Here is a 19,763-nt window from a genome sequence, read left to right on the forward strand (position 1 = left end):
AAAACTGCTCTCACCTGTCGGTTAATGATTGTCAGAACATTGCAGAAGCTCTCACTCTAATCTTCCAAAGTTCTCTCGATTCAGGAACCTTTAGATTGGAAAATTGCACATGTCAATCCATTATTTAAGAAAGGAGAGAGAGGGAAACCAGGGAATTATAGACCAGTTAGCCTAACATCTGTTGTGGGGAAATTACTGGAGTCTATAATTAAGGATAAGGCGACTGAACACCTCGAGAATTTTCAGTTAATCAGAGAGAGCCAGCATGGATTTGTGAAAGGTAGGTCGTGCCTGACAAATTTGAAGAGATGACTAAAGTAGTGGACAGGGGAATGTCTATGGATGTTGTTTATATGGACTTCCAAAAGGCATTCAGTAAAGTCCCTCATAAGAGACTGTTAGCTAAAGTTGAAGCTCATGGAATTGAGGGCAAATAATTGATCTGGTTAGGAAATTGGCTGAGCGGCAGGAGACAGAGAGTGGGGATAATGGGCAGGTTCTCAAATTGGCGGAATGTGACTAGTGGTGTCCCTCAGGGATCTGTGTTGGGCCTCAACTATTAACTGTATTTACTAATGACTTAGATGACGGGATAGAGAGCCGCATATCCAAGTTTGCCGATGACACAAAGATAGGCAGCATTGTAAGCAGTGTAGATGGAAGCATAAAATTACAGAGAGATATTAATAGATAAAGTGAATAGGCAAAACTATGGCAAATGGATTTCAATGTAGCCAAGTGTGAGGTCATCCACTTTGGACCTAAAAAGGATAGATCAGAGTACTTTCTAAATCATAGAAAATTTACAGCATAGAAGAAGGCCATTCGGCCCATCATGTCCGTGCCAGCCGAAAATGGGAAAAGTGATCCATCCGTGGCTAACCAAAGAAGTTAAGGATAGTATTAGATTAAAAGAAGAGGCTTATAATGTTGCCAAGAAGAGTAATAAGCCTGAGGATTGGGAGAGTTTTAGAAACCAGCAAAAGATGACCAAAAAATTGATAAAGAGGGAGAAAATAGAATATGAGAGTAAACTGGCAAGAAATATAAAAACAAATTGTAAGAGCTTCTACAAGTATGTAAAAAGGAAGAGAGTAGCAAAAGTAAATGTTGGTCCCTTAGAGGCTGAGACAGGAGAAATTATAATGGGGAATCAGGAATTGGCAGAAACTTTAAACAAATATTTTGTGTCTGTCTTCACAGTAGAAGACACAAAAAGCATACCAGAAATAGTGGGGAACCAAGGGTCTAATGAGAGAGAGGAATTTAAAGTAATTAATATTAGTAAAGAAAAAGTACTGAAGAAACTAATGGGACTAAAAGCCGACAAAGCCCCTGGACCTGATGACCTACATCCTAGGGTTCTAAAAGAGGTGGCTGCAGAGATAGTGGATGCATTGGTTGTGATCTTCCAAAATTCCCTAGATTCCAGAACGGTCCCTGTGGATTGGAAGGGAGCAAATGTGACCCCGTTATTCAAGAGGGGAGGGAGAGAGAAAACAGGGAACTACAGGCCAGTTAGCCTCACATCAGTAGTAGGGAAAATGCTGGAATCCATTATTAAGGACGTGGTAATGGGGCACTTAGAAAATCATAATATGATTAGGCAGAGCCAGCACAGTTTTATGAAAGGGAAATCGTGTTTGACAAATCTACTGGAGTTTTTTGAGGATGTAACTAGCAGGGTAGATAAAGGGGAACCAGTGGATGTAGTATATTTGGATTTTCAAAAGGATTTATATAAGGTGCCACACAAAAGGTTGTTACACAAGATAAGGGCTCATGGGATTGGGGGTAATATATTAGCATGGACAGAGGATTGGTTAAAGGACAGAAAACAGAGGGTGGGAATAAACGGGTGATTTTCAGGTTGGCAGGCTGTAACTAATGGGGTGCCGCAAGGATCAGTGCTTGGGCCTCAGCTATTTACAATATGTATTAATGACTTAGATGAAGGGACCGAGTGTAATGTAGCCAAGTTTGCTGACAATACAAAGCTAGGTGGGAAAGTAAACTGTGAGGAGGACACAAAGAGTCTGCAAAGGGATATAGACAAGTTAAGTGAATGGGCAAGAAGGTGGCAGATGGAGTATAATATGGGGAAATGTGAGGTTATTCACTTTGGTAGGAAGAATAGAAAAACAGAATATTTTTTAAATGGTGAGAAACTATTAAATGTTGGTGTTCAGAGGGATTTGGGTGTCCCTGTACACAAAACACAGGAAGTTAACATGCAGGTACAGCAAGCAATTAGGAAGGCAAATGGTATGTTGGCCTTTATTGCAAGGGGGTTGGAGTATAAGAGTAAGGAGGTCTTGCTGCAATTATATAGGGCTCTGGTGAGACCTCACCTGGAGTGCTGTGTACAGTTTTGATCTCCTTACCTAAGGAAGGATATACTTGCCTTAGAGGTGGTGCAATGAAGGTTCACTAGATTGATTCCTGGGATGAGAGGGTTGTCCTATGAGGAGAGATTGAGTAGAATGGGCCTATACTCTCTGGAGTTTAGAAGAATGAGAGGTGATCTCATTGAAACATACAAGATTCTAAGAGGGCCTTACAGGTCGATGATGTGAGGCTGTTTCCCCTGGCTGGAGAGTCTAGAACTAGGGGTCATAGTCTCAGGATAAGGGATCAGCCATTTAAGTCTGAGATGAGGAGGAATTTCTTCACTCAGAGGGTTGTGAATCTTTGGAATTCTCTACCCCAGAGGGCTGTGGATGCTCAGTCGTTGAGTGTATTCGAGGCTGAGATCTATAGATTTTTGGACACTAAGGGAATCAAGGGATATGGGGATCGGGCGGGAAAGTGGAGTTGAGGTTGAAGATCAGCCATGATCTTATTAAATGGTGGAGCAGGCTCGAGGGGCCCATATGGCCTACTCCTGCTCCTATTTCTTGTATTCTTATATCCTTAACTTACAGGTTAGTTGCTGGTTTCTCATTTCAGGCCACTGGTTAACTTCTGAGTATTTTCTAACTCTGGAAAGTTAATTCTGACTGTGGAGAAGAAGATTTTGCTGATGTTGCACTGATGTTGGCTGCCTCATAAATAGTTTGACTGCAATCGTGGGTGGAGAAGGAGGGAGAGCATCAAGGAAGACAGGAGATCAGAAGCAGCTGGGACAAGAGGGAGGAGGAGGAGGGCACTCAGCAGGAGGCCAGACCCACAGCGGATCCTCAGGGAGCACTTCTACCTGAACTTCCCTGAGGAACAATGTCTGAGACGCCTTCTCTTCACCAAGGAGGCTGTCATTGAGCTATGTCACCTGCTTCAGCCACAACTCGAGCCCTGCACCAGGGCATGGACAGCACTGCCTGTGATTGTCAAGGTCACCACGGCCCTTAACTGTTATACCACGGGCTCCTTCCAGGCTGCAGCAGGTGACATCAATGACATGGCATAGTTTGCTGTTTACCGCTGTATGAGGGAGGTCACTGAGGCTCTCTACACCAGGAGGAACACCTACATCTCCTTCCCCGTGGTCAGAGCGAAGCAGGACGAGAGAGCACTGGGTTTTACCCGCACGGCAGACTTCCCCAGAGTCCACAAAAAGCAGGACAAATCCAATCCGGCCAATTACCGCCCTATCAGTCCACTCTCAATCATCAGCAAAGTGATGGAAGGTGTCGTCGACAGTGCTATCAAGCGGCACTTACTCACCAATAACCTGCTCACCCATGCTCAGTTTGGGTTCCGCCAGGACCACTCGGCTCCAGACCTCATTACAGCCTTGGTCCAAACATGGACAAAAGAACTGAATTCCAGAGGTGAGGTGAGAGTGACTGCCCTTGACATCAAGGCAGCTTTTGACCGAGTGTGGCACCAAGGAGCCCTGGTAAAATTGAAGTCAATGGGAATCAGGGGGAAAACTCTCCAGTGGCTGGAGTCATACCTATCACAAAGGAAGATGGTCGTGGTTGTTGGAGGCCAATCATCTCAGCCCCAGGACACTGCTGCAGGAGTTCCTCAGGGCAGTGTCCTAGGCTCAGCTGTGATAGTTACATATTCTAATACATGGTCTAGGCTCACACATGGAGCAGAGCCACTTGGGCAAAAGTACTGGGCCGGGGGCGGGGGGAGAACTATATCTCTGTGCCTTCAGGAGAGGAGGGAGAAGATTGAGGGGCAGGAGGAAGAAATGTAACAAATTTATACAGTCCACATTGACTTGTGTTTTCCATGTTTATTCTCCTCTCTTTTTTGAAACCATTTCCTTTCTTGTTATCATCTGCTAAAATCCGTCTCACAGGAATTGCTGTCGAACCCCATCCATGTCAGGAAGTTGTGCTTTAATGAGTGTGGAAATTGTTGCTGCTGGGGTTCTGTGCACAGACAGGGATTTCAGCTCTACATTGCCATCCAGTGGCCAAACTGAACTATCGCACCAGCAGGTGAATTGGTTCACCTGCACATTGAAGTTAAAATAAATGGGAAACACTATTTTAGCATTCATGCAAGCATTCCATTGAAATTACTGAAAGAATTGCCTTTCGAGTGTATCAGGAGGAGCTAAGGTTTAACATTTATTTCCGCACTATCACATTACCAGGGCTAAAAGGATTAAATTATGAGGACAGATTGCATAAACTTGTATTCCCTTGAGTTTAGAAGATTAAGGGGTGGTCTAATTGAGGTGTTTAAAATGATTAAAGGATTTGATAGGATAGATAGAGAGAAATGATTTCCTCTGATGGTGGAGTTCAGATCAAAGGGGCTGATCTGTATCTTAACTCAATTTACCCACCTTGGTTCCATATCCTTTAATAACCTTACCTAACACAAATCTATCTATCCCAGCTTTGAGAATTTCATTTGTCCCGCAGCATCCATAGCCTGTTGGGGAACAGAGTTCCAGATTTCCACTCCCCTTTGTGTGAAGAAGTGCTTCCTGACATCACCCCTGAACGGCCCAGCTCTAATTTTAAGGTTATGCCCCCTTGTTCTGGACTCTCCCACCACAGGAAATAGTTTCTCTCTATCTACCCTATCAAATCCTTTAATCATCTTAAACAGCTTGATTAGATCATCCCTTAATTTTCTATATTCAAGGGAATACAAACCTAGATTGCAAATGCATTTCAGACCAAAGCTAAAATAATTTTTAAAGAAAAGTTGCAACCTGTCCTTATAATTTAACCCGGCTGGGATTCGGGTAAGGGTCTCTTCTACGGAGGGCTGTTTAAAGATGACAATTCCTCTATTGCTGTGGCTGGCCGTTCTGTGGACTCTGATTTCGGCCGTGCTTTCTGACTGGTTCGGACGTCTGTGCTTCATTTTTTGATGGGCTCGCTCTCGTAAAAGAATTACAGAATCATAGAAAGGTTACAGCATGGAAGGAGGCCATTCAGCCCATCGAGTCTGTGCCGGCTCTATGCAAGAGCAATCCAGCTAGTCCCACTCCCCTGCCCTGTCCCCATAGCCCAGCAAATTTTTTCCTTTCAAGTACTTATCCAGTTCCCTTTTGAAGGCCATGATCGAATCTGCCTCCACCACCCCCTTGGGCAGTCCATTCCAGATCATAACCACTCGCTGCGTTAAAAAAAAGTTTTTCCTCATGTCACCTTTGGTTCTTTTGCCAATCACCTTAAATCTATGTCCTGGTTCTTGACCCTTCCGCCAATAGGAACAGTTTCTCTCTATCTACTCTGTCTAGACCCTTCATGATTTTGAACACTTCTATCAAATCTCCTCGCAATCTTTGTTCCAAGGAGAACAACCCCAGCTTCTCCAGTCTATCCACGTAATTAAAGCCACTCAACCCTGGAATCATTCTAGTAAATCTCTTCTGCACCCTCTCTTTGGAATCTAGAGGCAACTTAACATTTTCAATCTATAATATCTTTCTTACACATTGTGAGTGTTGTGTGGGATCCAGCATGCATATTGCCTCAACAGCGTAAAGTCCGACTCCGCATGAGTGATCCATTAATCTGTAAAAATATGTATGGACATCAAATCTGTACCTTGCACGGAGTCCCGTGAGGTTTGGGTGTTCGTCTCACCGCCAGGTTTCACTGGTGAGTGACCCGCAATGGCCCCATTGAAAACGAAGGTGAGCGGCGGGGGCTGGCCTGGGAGCTCATTTGAAGCCATCATTACCCCAGGAAAGCTTCTTACAATTGGGGATGAAGAGGGCTTTTCAATGGAACCACATTGGGATGTCATGGACGGCTGATTTATGAAGAGGTCTCCGTCTGAGGTAAAAAATATGGCATTTTAAAAAAAATCAACAATTTTTTTTTCCAAAAAATATACTTTATTCATAAAATTTGCAGCAATACATACAATACAGTTCTCATATCACATTCCAAACATACACAATATAGATTATACAATTTGCAGGTTACATCAAGTACAGTTCAATGAACACATTGGACATAATTACAGTTCATGACACTCTAGGGTGCCTCATTGCAATACACTCAATACAGATTATTGATAACAGGTACGTTACAGATTCTTTACAGGTTCATTACAGATTCATTACAGTTACAGTACATCAATTAAAATTTTACATTCTGCCCGAGGGGGTTTTTCCCTGATTGCAGCCCCATGGTATACAATGGTGGGAAGGCTCTAAACGGTTGCCTTTCCCCACAGAGCCTTTGCGGCGGCCGCACCCATCCTCAGTGCGTCCCTCAGCACGTAGTCCTGGACCTTGGAATGTGCCAGTCTGCAACACTCGGTCGAGGACAGCTCCATGCACTGGAAGACCAGCAGGTTTCGGGCAGACCAAAGGGCGTCTTTCACCAAGTTGATGGTCTTCCAGCAGCAGTTGATGTCCGTCTCAGTGTGCGTCCCCGGGAACAGCCCGTAGAGCACAGAATTCTGTGTTACGGAACTGCTCGGGACAAACCTGGGCAGATACCACTGCATCTCTCTCCAGACCTTCTTTGCAAAGGCACATTCCAGAAGGAGATGGGTAATGGTCTCGTCTCCACCGCAGCCTCCCCGGGGACAGCGCACGGTGGCGCTGAGACTCCGGGAGTGCATGAAGGATCTGACAGGAAGGGCCCTTCTCACCACCAGCCAAGCTAGGTCTTGGTGCTTGTTTGAAAGCTCTGGCGATGAGGTGTTCTGCCAAATGATTTTTTTTTCAAAAAATATACTTTATTCATAAAATTTGCAGCGATACATACAATACAGTTGTCATATCACTTTCCAAACGTACACAATACAGATTATACAATTTGCAGGTTACGTCAAGTGCAGTACAATGAACACATTGGACATCATTACAGTTCATGACACTCTAGGGTACCTCATTGCATTACACTCAATACAGATTATTGATAACAGGTACGTTACAGATTCTTTACAGATTCATTTCAGACTCATTACAGGTACATTACAGCAATTTGAATTTTACATTCTGCCCGAGGGGGTTTTTCCCTGATTGCAGCCCCTCGGTTTACAATGGCGGGAAGGCTCTAAACGGTTGCCTTTCCCCACAGGGCCTTTGCGGCGGCCGCACCCATCCTCAGTGCGTCCCTCAGCACGTAGTCCTGGACCTTGGAATGTGCCAGTCTGCAACACTCGGTCGAGGACAGCTCCTTGCACTGGAAGACCAGCAAGTTTCGGGCAGACCAAAGGGCGTCTTTCACCGAGTTGATGGTCTTCCAGCAGCAGTTGATGTCCGTCTCAGTGTGCGTCCCCGGGAACAGCCCGTAGAGCACAGAGTCCTGTGTTACGGAACTGCTCGGGACGAACCTGGGCAGATACCACTGCATCTCTCTCCAGACCTTCTTTGCAAAGGCACATTCCAGAAGGAGATGGGTAATGGTCTCGTCTCCACCGCAGCCTCCTCGGGGACAGCGCACGGTGGCGCTGAGAGCCCGGGAGTGCATGAAGGATCTGACAGGAAGGGCCCTTCTCACCACCAGCCAAGCTAGGTCTTGGTGCTTGTTTGAAAGCTCTGGCGATGAGGTGTTCTGCCAAATGATTTTTTTTTCAAAAAATATACTTTATTCATAAAATTTGCAGCGATACATACAATACAGTTGTCATATCACTTTCCAAACGTACACAATACAGATTATACAATTTGCAGGTTACGTCAAGTGCAGTACAATGAACACATTGGACATCATTACAGTTCATGACACTCTAGGGTGCCTCATTGCATCATACTCAACACAGATTATTGCTTACAGATTCATTTCAGACTCATTACAGGTACATTACAGCAATTTGAATTTTACATTCTGCCCGAAGGGGTTTTTCCCTGATTGCAGCCCCTCGGTATACAATGGCGGGAAGGCTCTAAACGGTTGCCTTTCCCCACAGGGCCTTTGCGGCGGCCGCACCCATCCTCAGTGTGTCCCTCAGCACGTAGTCCTGGACCTTGGAATGTGCCAGTCTGCAACACTCGGTCGAGGACAGCTCCTTGCACTGGAAGACCAGCAAGTTTCAGGCAGACCAAAGGGCGTCTTTCACCGAGTTGATGGTCTTCCAGCAGCAGTTGATGTCCGTCTCAGTGTGCGTCCCCAGGAACAGCCCGTAGAGCACAGAGTCCTGTGTTACGGAACTGCTCGGGACAAACCTGGGCAGATACCACTGCATCTCTCTCCAGACCTTCCTTGCAAAGGCACATTCCAGAAGGAGATGGGTAATGGTCTCGTCTCCACCGCAGCCTCCTCGGGGACAGCGCGCGGTGGCGCTGAGAGTCCGGGAGTGCATGAAGGATCTGACGGGAAGGGCCCTTCTCACCACCAGCCAAGCTAGGTCTTGGTGCTTGTTTGAAAGCTCTGGCGATGAGGCGTTCTGCCAAATGATATTGACAGTCTGCTAGGGGTACCAACCGACAAGATCCACCATCTCCTTTTCCTGCAGGGTCTCGGGACCACTTGCTGATCGCCTTGTGGTCAAAGGTGTTTTTCTGCACAAACCTTTCCACGAAGGACAGGTGGGGCGGAACGGTCAAATAGTTTACTGAACGTATGGTTTGCCATATAAAGGGGGAAATAAAATAATCGCACACACCTACCGACCTTAAATAACTCCCTATGAATATGAGCAATGAGTCATTGTTGTAGGATATTCCATTTCAATCACAGGTGGAATCATATCAAACTTTCCATTGTTACACTTTGATGATTTGAAAATTGAAAGAAAAAACATTCAGTTCTGCCACCTGCAACTCGCCGGAAACAATAAACCATCTTGATATTTAAAATCACTGTCGATATAATTTGAACAAGTGCGGACCTACCCGGGGGAATCGACTGGTCGCAGTTACTTCCTTTTGAAGAGAAGCTGAATTCGAGTACCTGTGAAAATTAAAAGTTGTGCGTAGTGAAGAAGATGGCTGTGATCTATCTGTGTCTTCTTATGGTTGGTAATGTTTTGGAACTCGTAAATTCAACTGCTGCATGAAAAAAGATTCCATTTATTCGAATTATTTTTTTTTTGCCTGTGGAACTGTTTAGTTCCAATTCTTTCCTGTAAAATCGCACAGTATCGCCACTTAAGGATCAGCCTCTCCCTCATGCCCAGAGTCAGGCCTGGTCTCAGCTGGGGCTGTCGCAAAGGCTAAACCCGAGGATATGGCGAGGCCTCGGCTTGAGCCTGGGGCTGGCACAAGAGCTGAGGTCGGAACAGCAACGATTGGAGGGAGGACAGATAGGTTAAAGGCCTGTGAGATATCGCAGGAAAGAATCTGAGTCTGGTCCTGCTGCTCCAGAAGTCTGAGCTGGATTTTTATTTGCCACAATGCTGAGTTGTAGCCTCCAATGTACAAATTTATGGAAAATAGAAGGAAAATAATTTACAATTTTGGAGAATCTGTGCCCAATTATTTTTTATTCATTCATTGGATGTGGGCATCACTGGCAAGGCCAGCACTTATTGCAGGAGAGGTGGATTAGACTGGGTGGGATATTAAAGGGTATGGGGAGTGAGGGGGAGAGTGAGATTAGACTGGGTGGGATATTAAAGGGTATGGGGAGTGAGGGGCAGAGTGGGATTAGACAGGGTGGGATATTAAAGGGTATGGGGAGTGAGGGGGAGAGTGGGATTAGACTGGGTGGGATATTAAAGGGTATGGGGAGTGAGGGGGGAGTGGGATTAGACTGGGTGGGATATTAAAGGGTACGGGGAGTGAGGGGGAGAGTGAGATTAGACTGGGTGGGATATTAAAGGGTATGGGGAGTGAGGGGCAGAGTGGGATTAGACAGGGTGGGATATTAAAGGGTATGGGGAGTGAGGGGGAGAGTGGGATTAGACTGGGTGGGATATTAAAGGGTACGGGGAGTGAGGGGGAGAGTGGGATTAGACTGGGTGGGATATTAAAGGGTACGGGGAGTGAGGGGGAGAGTGAGATTAGACTGGGTGGGATATTAAAGGATATGGGGAGTGAGGGGGAGAGTGGAATTAGACTGGGTGGGATATTAAAGGGTATGGGGAGTGAGGGGGAGAGTGGGATTAGACTGGGTGGGATATTAAAGGGTATGGGGAGTGAGGGGGAGAGTGGGATTAGACTGGGTGGGATATTAAAGGGTACGGGGAGTGAGGGGGGAGAGTGGGATTAGACTAGGTGGGATATTAAAGGGTATGGGGAGTGAGGGGAGAGTGGGATTAGACTGGGTGGGATATTAAAGGGTATGGGGAGTGAGGGGGAGAGTGAGATTAGACTGGGTGGGATATTAAAGGATATGGGGAGTGAGGGGGAGAGTGGGATTAGACTGGGTGGGATATTAAAGGGTGTGGGGAGTGAGGGGGAGAGTGGAATTAGACTGGGTGGGATATTAAAGGGTATGGGGAGTGAGGGGGAGAGTGAGATTAGACTGGGTGGGATATTAAAGGATATGGGGAGTGAGGGGGAGAGTGGAATTAGACTGGGTGGGATATTAAAGGGTACGGGGAGTGAGGGGGAGAGTGGGATTGGACTGGGTGGGATATTAAAGGGTACGGGGAGTGAGGGGAGAGTGGGATTAGACTGGGTGGGATATTAAAGGGTACGGGGAGTGAGGGGGAGAGTGGGATTAGACTGGGTGGGATATTAAAGGGTATGGGGAGTGGGGAGGAGAGTGGGATTAGACTGGGTGGGATATTAAAGGGTACGGGGAGTGAGGGGGAGAGTGGGATTAGACTGGGTGGGATATTAAAGGGTATGGGGAGTGGGGAGGAGAGTGGGATTAGACTGGGTGGGATATTAAAGGGTATGGGGAGTGAGGGGGAGAGTGGGATTAGACTGGGTGGGATATTAAAGGGTACGGGGAGTGAGGGGGAGAGTGGGATTAGACTGGGTGGGATATTAAAGGGTACGGGGAGTGAGGGTGAGAGTGGGACTAGACTGGGTGGGATATTAAAGGGTATGGGGAGTGAGCAGGAAAGTGGGATGAGACTGGGTGGGATATTAAAGGGTACGGGGAGTGAGGGGGAGAGTGGGATTAGACTGGGTGGGATATTAAAGGGTATGGGGAGTGAGGGGGAGAGTGGAATTAGACTGGGTGGGATATTAAAGGGTACGGGGAGTGAGGGGGAGAGTGGGATTGGACTGGGTGGGATATTAAAGGGTATGGGGAGTGAGGGGAGAGTGGGATTAGACTGGGTGGGATATTAAAGGGTATGGGGAGTGGGGAGGAGAGTGGGATTAGACTGGGTGGGATATTAAAGGGTATGGGGAGTGAGGGGGAGAGTGGGATTAGACTGGGTGGGATATTAAAGGGTACGGGGAGTGAGGGGGAGAGTGGGATTAGACTGGGTGGGATATTAAAGGGTACGGGGAGTGAGGGGGAGAGTGGGATTAGACTGGGTGGGATATTAAAGGGTACGGGGAGTGAGGGGGAGAGTGGGATTAGACTGGGTGGGATATTAAAGGGTATGGGGAGTGAGGGGGAGAGTGGGATTAGACTGGGTGGGATATTAAAGGGTGAGGGGATTGAGGGGGAGAGTGGGATTAGACTGGGTGGGATATTAAAGGGTATGGGGAGTGAGGGGGAGAGTGGGATTAGACTGAGTGGGATGTTGAAGGGTATGGGGAGTGAGGGGGAGAGTGGGATTAGACTGGGTGAGATATTAAAGGGTATGGGGAGTGAGGGGGAGAGTGGGATTAGACTGGGTGAGATATTAAAGGGTATGGGGAGTGAGGGGGAGAGTGGGATTAGACAAATAGGGTTATTAAAGTGTATGGAGAATAAAGGGAGAGTGGGATTAGACTGAGTGGGACATTAAAGGGTACGGGGAGTGAGGGGGAGAGTGGGATTAGACTGGGTGGGATATTAAAGGGTACGGGGAGTGAGGGGGAGAGTGGGATTAGACAAATAGTGTTATTAAAGTGTATGGAGAATAAAGGGAGAGTGGGATTAGACTGAGTGGGATGTTGAAGGGTATGGGGAGTGAGCAGGAGATTGCGATTAGACAAATAGGGTTATTAAAGTGTATGGAGAATAAAGGGAGAGTGGGATTAGACTGAGTGGGACATTAAAGGGTACGGGGAGTGAGGGGGAGAGTGGGATTAGACTGGGTGGGATGTTGAAGGGTATGGGGAGTGAGGGGGAGAATGGGATTAGACTGGGTGGGATATTAAAGGGTACGGGGAGTGAGGGGGAGAGTGGGATTAGACTGGGTGGGATATTAAAGGGTATGGGGAGTGAGGGGGAGAGTGGGATTAGACTGGGTGGGATGTTGAAGGGTATGGGGAGTGAGGGGGAGAGTGGGATTAGACTGGGTGGGACATGAAAGGCTATGGGGAGTGAGCAGGAGATTGCGATGAGACAAATAGGGTTATTAAAGTGCATGGAGAATAAAGGGAGAGTGGGATTAGACTGAGTGGGACATTAAAGGGTACGGGGAGTGAGGGGGAGAGTGGGACTCGACTGGGTAGGATATTAAAGGGTACGGGGAGTGAGGGGGAGAGTGGGACTAGACTGGGTGGGATATTAAAGGGTACAGGGAGTGAGGGGGAGAGTGGGATGAGACTGGGTGGGATATTAAAGGGTACGGGGAGTGAGGGTGAGAGTGGGATTAGACTGGGTGAGATATTAAAGGGTATGGGGAGTGAGGGGGAGAGTGGGATTTGACAAATAGGGTTATTAAAGTGTATGGAGAATAAAGGGAGAGTGGGATTAGACTGAGTGGGACATTAAAGGGTACGGGGAGTGAGGGGGAGAGTGGGATTAGACTGGGTGGGATATTAAAGGGTATGGGGAGTGAGGGGGAGAGTGGGATTAGACTGGGTGGGATATTAAAGGATATGGGGAGTGAGGGGGAGAGTGGGATTAGACTGGGTGGGATATTAAAGGGTACGGGGAGTGAGGGGGAGAGTGGGATTAGACTGGGTGGGATATTAAAGGGTATGGGGAGTGAGGGGGAGAGTGGGATTAGACTGGGTGGAATATTAAAGGGTATGGGGAGTGAGGGGGAGAGTGCGATTAGACTAGGTGGGACATGAAAGGGTATGGGGAGTGAGGGGGAGAGTGGGATTAGACTGGGTGGGATATTAAAGGGTGAGGGGATTGAGGGGGAGAGTGGGATTAGACTGGGTGGGATATTAAAGGGTATGGGGAGTGAGGGGGAGAGTGGGATTAGACTGAGTGGGATGTTGAAGGGTATGGGGAGTGAGGGGGAGAGTGGGACTAGACTGGGTGGGATATTAAAGGGTACGGGGAGTGAGGGGGAGAGTGGGATTAGACTGGGTGGGATATTAAAGGGTATGGGGAGTGAGGGGGAGAGTGGGATTAGACAAATAGGGTTATTAAAGTGTATGGAGAATAAAGGGAGAGTGGGATTAGACTGAGTGGGACATTAAAGGGTACGGGGAGTGAGGGGGAGAGTGGGATTAGACTGGGTGGGATATTAAAGGGTATGGGGAGTGAGGGGGAGAGTGGGATTAGACAAATAGGGTTATTAAAGTGTATGGAGAATAAAGGGAGAGTGGGATTAGACTGAGTGGGACATTAAAGGGTACGGGGAGTGAGGGGGAGAGTGGGATTAGACTGGGTGGGATATTAAAGGGTATGGGGAGTGAGGGGGAGAGTGGGATTAGACTGAGTGGGATGTTGAAGGGTATGGGGAGTGAGGGGGAGAGTGGGATTAGACTGGGTGAGATATTAAAGGGTATGGGGAGTGAGGGGGAGAGTGGGATTAGACAAATAGGGTTATTAAAGTGTATGGAGAATAAAGGGAGAGTGGGATTAGACTGAGTGGGATGTTGAAGGGTATGGGGAGTGAGCAGGAGATTGCGATTAGACAAATAGGGTTATTAAAGTGTATGGAGAATAAAGGGAGAGTGGGATTAGACTGAGTGGGACATTAAAGGGTACGGGGAGTGAGGGGGAGAGTGGGATTAGACTGGGTGGGATGTTGAAGGGTATGGGGAGTGAGGGGGAGAGTGGGATTAGACTGGGTGGGATGTTGAAGGGTATGGGGAGTGAGGGGGAGAGTGGGATTAGACTGGGTGGGACATGAAAGGCTATGGGGAGTGAGCAGGAGATTGCGATGAGACAAATAGGGTTATTAAAGTGTATGGAGAATAAAGGGAGAGTGGGATTAGACTGAGTGGGACATTAAAGGGTACGGGGAGTGAGGGGGAGAGTGGGACTAGACTGGGTAGGATATTAAAGGGTACGGGGAGTGAGGGGGAGAGTGGGACTAGACTGGGTGGGATATTAAAGGGTACAGGGAGTGAGGGGGAGAGTGGGATGAGACTGGGTGGGATATTAAAGGGTACGGGGAGTGAGGGTGAGAGTGGGATTAGACTGGGTGAGATATTAAAGGGTACGGGGAGTGAGCAGGAGAGTGGGATTAGACTGGGTGGGATATTAAAGGGTACGGGGAGTGAGGGGGAGAGTGGGATTAGACAAATAGGGTTATTAAAGTGTATGGAGAATAAAGGGAGAGTGGGATTAGACTGAGTGGGACATTAAAGGGTACGGGGAGTGAGGGTGAGAGTGGGATTAGACTGGGTGGGACATGAAAGGGTATGGGGAGTGAGGGGGAGAAATGGATGAGACTGGGGGATATTAATGGATAATGGGAGTGAGGGGGAGAGTGGGATTAGACTGGGTGGGATATTAAAGGGTATGGGGAGTGAGGGGGAGAGTGGGATTAGACTGGGTGGCATATTGAAGGGTATGGGGAGTGAGGGGGAGAGTGGGATTAGACTGGGTGGGATATTAAAGGGTACGGGGAGTGAGGGGGAGAGTGAGATTACACTGGGTGGGATATTAATGGATATGGGGAGTGATGGGAGAGTGAGATTAGACTGGGTGGGATATTCAAGGGTATGGGGAGTGAGGGGGAGAGTGGGATTAGACTGGGTGGGATGTTGAAGGGTATGGGGAGTGAGGGGGACAGTGGGATTAGACTGGGTGGGATATTAAAGGGTATGGGGAGTGAGGGGGAGAGTGGGATTAGACTGGGGGATATTAATGGATAATGGGAGTGAGGGGGAGAGTGGGATTAGACTGGGTGGGATATTAAAGGGTATGGGGAGTGAGGGGGAGAGTGGGATTAGACTGGGTGGCATATTAAAGGGTATGGGGAGTGAGGGGGAGAGTGGGATTCGACTGGGTGGGATATTAAAGGGTATGGGGAGTGAGGGGGAGAGTGGGATTAGACTGGGTGGGATATTAAAGGGTATGGGGAGTGAGGGGGAGAGTGGGATTAGACTGGGTGGGATATTAAAGGGTATGGGGAGTGAGGGGGAGAGTGGGATTAGACTGGGTGGGATATTAAAGGGTACGGGGAGTGAGGGTGAGAGTGAGATTAGACTGGATGGGATATTAAAGGGTACGGGGAGTGAGGCGGAGAGTGAGATTACACTGGGTGGGATATTAATGGATATGGGGAGTGAGTGGGAGAATGGGATTAGACTGGGTGGGATATTCAAGGGTATGGGGAGTGAGGGGGAGAGTGGGATTAGACTGGGTGGGATATTAATGGATATGGGGAGTGAGGGGGGAGAGTGGGATTAGACACGGTGGGATATTCAATGGTATGGGGAGTGAGGGGGAGAGTGGGATTAGACTGGGTGGGATATTAAAGGGTATGGGGAGTGAGAGGGAGAGTGAGATTAGACTGGGGGATATTAAAGGGCACGGGGAGTGAGGGGGAGAGTGGGATTAGACACGGTGGGATATTCAATGGTATGAGGAGTGAGGGGGAGAGTGGGATTAGACTGGGTGGCATATTAAAGGGTATGGGGAGTGAGAGGGAGAGTGAGATTAGACTGGGGGATATTAAAGGGCACGGGGAGTGAGTGGGAGAGTGGGATTAGACTGGGTGGGATATTAAAGGGTACGGGGAGTGAGGGGGAGAGTGGGATTAGACTGGGTGGGATATTAAAGGGTATGGGGAGTGAGAGGGAGAGTGAGATTAGACTGGGGGATATTAAAGGGTACGGGGAGTGAGGGGGAGAGTGGGATTAGACACGGTGGGATATTCAATGGTATGAGGAGTGAGGGGGAGAGTGGGATTAGACTGGGTGGCATATTAAAGGGTATGGGGAGTGAGAGGGAGAGTGAGATTAGACTGGGGGATATTAAAGGGCACGGGGAGTGAGTGGGAGAGTGGGATTAGACTGGGTGGGATATTAAAGGGTACGGGGAGTGAGGGGGAGAGTGGGATTAGACTGGGTGGGATATTAATGGATATGGGGAGTGAGGGGGAGAATGGGATTGGACTGGGTGGGATATTCAAGGGTATGGGGAGTGAGGGGGAGAGTGGGAATCGACTGGGTGGGATATTAATGGATATGGGGAGTGAGGGGGAGAGTGGGATTAGATTGGGTGGGATATTAATGGATATGGGGAGTGAGGGGGAGAGTGGGATTAGACTGGGTGGGATATTAAAGGGTATGGGGAGGTAGCAGGAGAATGGGATTAGACTGGGGGATATTAAAGCGTATGGGGAGTGAGGGATTGGGTGGGATATTGAAGGGTATGGGGAGTGAGGGGGGAGAGTGAGAGTAGACTGGGGGGATAGTAAAGGGTATAGGGAGTGAGCAGGAGAGGGGGATATTAAAGGATATGGGGAGTGAGGGGGAGAGTGGGATTAGACTGGATGGGATATTAAAGGGTATGGGGAGTGAAGGGGAGAGTGAGATTAGAATGGGGGGATATTAAACGGTATGGGGAGTGAGGGGGAGAGTGAGATTAGACTGGGTGGGATATTAATGGAGATGGGGAGTGAGGGGGAGAATGGGATTAGACTGGGTGGAATATTCAAGGGTATGGGGAGTGAGGGGGAGAGTGGGATTAGACTGGGTGGGATATTAATGGATATGGGGAGTGAGGGGGAGAGTGGGATTCGACTGGGTGGGATATTAAAGGGTAGGGGGGAGAGTGAGATTAGACTGGCTGGAATATTAATGGATATGGGGAGTGAGGGGGAGAGTGGGATTAGACTGGGTGGGATATTAACGGATATGGGGAGTGAGGGGGAGAGTGGGATTAGACTGGGTGGGATATTAATGGATATGGGGAGAGTGGGATTAGACTGGGTGGGATTTTAAAGGGTACGGGGAATGAGCAGGAGAATGGGATTAGACTGGGGGATATTAAAGGGTACGGGGAATGAGCAGGAGAATGGGATTAGACTGGGTGGGATATTCAAGGGAATGGGGAGTGAGGGGGAGAGTGGGACTAGACTGGGTGGGATATTAAAGGGTACGGGGAGTGAGGGGGAGAGTGGGATGAGACTGGGTGGGATATTAAAGGGTACGGGGAGTGAGGGTGAGAGTGGGATTAGACTGAGTGGGATGTTGAAGGGTATGGGGAGTGAGCAGGAGATTGCGATTAGACAAATAGGGTTATTAAAGTGTATGGAGAATAAAGGGAGAGTGGGATTAGACTGAGTGGGACATTAAAGGGTTCGGGGAGTGAGGGGGAGAGTGGGATTAGACTGGGTGGGATGTTGAAGGGTACGGGGAGTGAGGGGGAGAGTGGGATTAGACTGGGTGGGATATTAAAGGGTATGGGGAGTGAGGGGGAGAAATGGATGAGACTGGGGGATATTAATGGATAATGGGAGTGAGGGGGAGAGTGGGATTAGACTGGGTGGGATATTAAAGGGTATGGGGAGTCAGGGGGAGAGTGGGATTAGACTGGGTGGGATATTAAAGGGTATGGGGAGTGAGGGGGAGAGTGGGATTAAACTGGGTGGCATATTAAAGGGTATGGGGAGTGAGGGGGAGAGTGGGATTAGACTGGGTGGGATATTAAAGGGTACGGGGAGTGAGGGGGAGAGTGGGATTACACTGGGTGGGATATTAATGGATATGGGGAGTGATGGGAGAGTGAGATTAGACTGGGTGGGATATTAATGGATATGGGGAGTGAGTGGGAGAATGGGATTAGACTGGGTGGGATATTCAAGGGAATGGGGAGTGAGGGGGAGAGTAGGACTAGACTGGGTGGGATATTAAAGGGTACGGGGAGTGAGGGGGAGAGTGGGATGAGACTGGGTGGGATATTAAAGGGTACGGGGAGTGAGGGTGAGAGTGGGATTAGACTGAGTGGGATATTAAAGGGTATGGGGAGTGAGGGGGAGAGTGGGATTAGACTGGGTGGGATATTAAAGGGTATGGGGAGAGTGGGATTAGACTGGGTGGGATATTAAAGGGTATGGGGAGTGAGGGGGAGAGTGGGATTAGACTGGGTGGGATGTTGAAGGGTACGGGGAGTGAGCAGGAGATTGCGATTAGACAAATAGGGTTATTAAAGTGTATGGAGAATAAAGGGAGAGTGGGATTAGACTGAGTGGGACATTAAAGGGTACGGGGAGTGAGGGGGAGAGTGGGATTAGACTGGGTGGGATATTAAAGGGTATGGGGAGAGTGGGATTAGACTGGGTGGGATATTAAAGGGTATGGGGAGTGAGGGGGAGAGTGGGATTAGACTGGGTGGGATGTTGAAGGGTATGGGGAGTGAGGGGGAGAGTGGGATTAGACTGGGTGGGATATTAAAGGGTATGGGGAGTGAGGGGGAGAAATGGATGAGACTGGGGGATATTAATGGATAATGGGAGTAAGGGGGAGAGTGGGATTAGACTGAGTGGGATGTTGAAGGGTACGGGGAGTGAGCAGGAGATTGCGATTAGACAAATAGGGTTATTAAAGTGTATGGAGAATAAAGGGAGAGTGGGATTAGACTGAGTGGGACATTAAAGGGTACGGGGAGTGAGGGGGAGAGTGGGATTAGACTGGGTGGGATATTAAAGGGTATGGGGAGAGTGGGATTAGACTGGGTGGGATATTAAAGGGTACGGGGAGTGAGCAGGAGAGTGGGATTAGACTGGGTGGGATATTAAAGGGTATGGGGAGTGAGGGGGAGAGTGGGATTAGACTGGGTGGGATATTAAAGGGTATGGGGAGTGAGGGGGAGAGTGGGATTAGACTGGGTGGGATATTAAAGGGTATGGGGAGTGAGGGGGAGAGTGGGATTAGACTGGGTGGGATATTAAAGGGTATGGGGAGTGAGGGGGAGAGTGAGATTAGACTGGGTGGGATATTAAAGGATATGGGGAGTGAGGGGGAGAGTGGAATTAGACTGGGTGGGATATTAAAGGGTATGGGGAGTGAGGGGGAGAGTGGGATTAGACTGGGTGGGATATTAAAGGGTACGGGGAGTGAGGGGGAGAGTGGGATTGGACTGGGTGGGATATTAAAGGGTACGGGGAGTGAGGGGAGAGTGGGATTAGACTGGGTGGGATATTAAAGGGTACGGGGAGTGAGGGGGAGAGTGGGATTAGACTGGGTGGGATATTAAAGGGTATGGGGAGTGGGGAGGAGAGTGGGATTAGACTGGGTGGGATATTAA

General features: G+C 48.5%; 2 protein-coding genes across 3 annotated transcripts in view; both read left to right on the forward strand.

Annotated features, from left to right (window-relative positions):
• LOC137307306 (myosin light polypeptide 6-like) overlaps positions 1-19,763 on the forward strand; it is a 448,832-nt gene that overhangs the window by 276,429 nt on the left and 152,640 nt on the right. The gene's annotated exons all lie outside the window — the stretch shown is intronic.
• LOC137307302 (tumor necrosis factor receptor superfamily member 14-like) overlaps positions 9,156-19,763 on the forward strand; it is a 53,702-nt gene continuing 43,094 nt past the window's right edge. Inside the window, exon 1 of one of the 2 annotated variants that reach the window (XM_067976763.1) lies at positions 9,156-9,336. In XM_067976763.1, coding sequence (XP_067832864.1) covers positions 9,307-9,336 — 30 coding nt within the window. In that variant the 5' untranslated portion in view covers positions 9,156-9,306. The remainder of the gene's footprint in view (positions 9,337-19,763) is intronic. The other variant, XM_067976762.1, reaches the window with a different exon arrangement.

The sequence above is a fragment of the Heptranchias perlo genome, chromosome X (genome assembly GCF_035084215.1).
Source record: "Heptranchias perlo isolate sHepPer1 chromosome X, sHepPer1.hap1, whole genome shotgun sequence".
Taxonomy (NCBI): Eukaryota; Metazoa; Chordata; class Chondrichthyes; order Hexanchiformes; family Hexanchidae; genus Heptranchias; species Heptranchias perlo.